Source organism: Artemia sp. Qi Xiang Cuo, unplaced genomic scaffold (genome assembly GCF_049724085.1).
Source record: "Artemia sp. Qi Xiang Cuo unplaced genomic scaffold, ASM4972408v1 HiC_scaffold_23, whole genome shotgun sequence".
In the NCBI taxonomy this organism is placed as follows: Eukaryota; Metazoa; Arthropoda; class Branchiopoda; order Anostraca; family Artemiidae; genus Artemia; species Artemia sp. Qi Xiang Cuo.
Window position 1 is genome coordinate 7,299,938 of NW_028297432.1, and position 2,605 is coordinate 7,302,542.

The following is a 2,605-nucleotide window of genomic DNA, read 5'->3' on the forward strand; positions in this document are numbered from 1 at the left end:
CACCAACATTTCTTCTCCAAATGTGTGTGATTGAATTTTGGGATTTACGTTTTATCCAAAATACTACAAAAATCATATAATAAAACTCTGGGGTTTACCCCCCCCCCCCAGAACCCGGGGAAGTGTTGTTAACTATGCTCCGGGGGCATATAAGGTTCTTATGGAAGGAATGATCGTATAAAATTCGGAGGGGGCTCATTCTGTTGAACATTGAAACTTTTAGTTCCCTTCTTAAGAGTCAAAAGGGACCTGAGGGCTACTAGCCCCTCCGTCTCTTAACCCCAAATCCATCCAATTGATTTTTTAGATAGCCATTTTGTTAAAATAAGTCAAAAGATCAGATAACAAAAACTCCAGGGTCAACACAAACCCCAGAGCCTGTGGTAAGTGTTGTATGGCATGCCCTGGGGGCATATAAGGTTCTTATGCGAAGGTTTTGAAAATACTACAAAGATCAGATAAGCCCCCCCCCCCTCACAAAAAAAAACAAAAAAACTTGTTACCAATAGTTTATTCCAAAAATCATGGGAATTCGTTTTAATTTTTTTTAGGTCTTTCCAAAACTGTTCAAAACACCTATAGTTCTTGCCAAGACTGTTATTTTATTTTGGAACAAAAAATTATTTTATTTTGGAACAAAAAATTATTTCGAAATAGGGAAATTTGAAAAACTTGAAACTTTGGCAATCAGAAACGAACAGAGATTAATTAAATAACTTTCTGAAAAATAAGTTTTTTAAAGAAAAATAAAGGCCATATTAAACTTAAGATCAAAAGAAATAGAAATCTACAATAACTTAAACGCCACTATTTAACGACCAGAAATTACTATTTAAGAATAAATGAAACCCAAAACAAACAGAAATTAAATAAACAATCATAGCAAAAACATACAACAGGTACTAATATAAATGAATAAATAAATCTTAAAACAAGTAAATCTTACATTGAATATAACAATAAAACTTAAAACGAATTAATATTTTGCTATTGAAGCATAAATGAAACGCAAAACGAAAATAAATTACATAAACAATCATAGCAAACAATCATAAAATAGGAACTAATATAAATGAATAAATAAATCTTTAAACGAGTGAAAGTTAAATTGGTGTAATCCTAGGAAATAAATTCCACATATAGAAACATGTTAAGGAAACAATTCTTACTTCATAATAGGCAGAATAATCATAGTTGACACATTTTGCAGGGAAAATCTTTATCTTCACTTCTTTCCTTGTATTTCCAGAGTTTCTACCATATTTCTAATTTTTGAATTGAATTGAATTGAAATGGATGGTTCCTCCTCTCTTCCTGCAAGGACTCAGGAGGCTTCTTGTAATCACTATACTACTTGGTTTATATAAGATGTATCCGATTAATATCCTTTAAAAACTTGCATATCAATTTAAGTCCATCAGCACAGTCACTGTTCAAGCCCGCTCCACTTAGTATGTCACTACTTAGTATGTCACTACTTACTCTTTCTTTCTTTTGTAAACTAACATATTTGTTGAGAATACACGGCTGTCCTCGAATGTCTTTATTCTCAATTTCTTTATCACTTCTCCAATTTGATTAACCATCCTGGGCGTGATATCTACAAATGTTTGCCCATCTTCTATGGATGCTTGTTTTGCTGCAGTATCAGCCATTTCATTTCCATTAATGTTTGCATGCCCTGGGACCCAATCTAATGTGATGGTTACTCTCTTTTTCAGTAGTTTCTGTAATTCCTCATGGCAAAAGATCACTTCAGGAGCTACTTTATTTGCTAGATAAATATTCTTGATTGCCTCCAAACCACTTTTTGAATCTGAACAGATTCTATATTTTTCACCTGTGGGTCCCAAATCTATTATGTATCTTACTGCATTGGCTATTGCAACTACTTCTGCCTGAAAAACTGTAGTTGCATCACTTAATTTAATCAATTTAACTATATTCTTGGAGGGAATTACAAAAGCAGCCCCCACTCTATTATCCACTTTAGATGCATCTGTGAAGATATCCACAGTGTCAAGATATTGCATTTCTTTTGTCATCTTGAATGATTGATCATAATCTAGATTATCCCACTTTCCAAATTCAGTATTGCAATGGTATGGGATGGATTTCCACTGAGGGGTTATGAACATATTGGACACTCTCAACATTGATGTCAACTGACAATCCATTTGAAACTCTTCCATGATCTCCTTTGCCCTCACAATACCGAATAGTTTTTTCCCATGAACACCACAACCTTCCCTCTTTTAGCATTCTTGATTTAATTGGATTCGACTGGTCAGATATCCATGTCTTCCGTAAGAACTTTAATGTTGCTATGTCTCTCCTGCTACCTAGCTTCTCAATCCCACTTTCTGATTCGAGAAAGCTCCGTGGAGTTGTCTTTCTTTCTCCAAAAGCTGTCCTTAAGCACTGTATTGAATAGTTTTCAGCTCCTCTAACAAGGACTTAGACGCTGCCATATAAATTATTCCTCCATATTCCAATTTCGCTCTTATGTATTTTATATAAAATTCCATAAAATAGTCGGGCTTTGGGCCAAAATTTGCTCCACACAACACTTTCATAATATTTAATCTTGTGGAACATGTTTTCT

At 34.0% G+C, this 2,605-nt stretch overlaps 1 protein-coding gene across 1 annotated transcript; it reads right to left on the reverse strand.

Moving 5' to 3' along the window:
* Window positions 1-1,478: 1,478 nt before the first annotated feature.
* On the reverse strand, window positions 1,479-2,192 carry LOC148939013 (uncharacterized). Its single transcript, XM_089107392.1, has one exon. The coding sequence runs from the start codon at window positions 2,190-2,192 to the stop codon at window positions 1,479-1,481; it is 714 nt and encodes a 237-aa protein (XP_088963518.1).
* Between the last annotated feature and the right edge of the window lie 413 nt (window positions 2,193-2,605).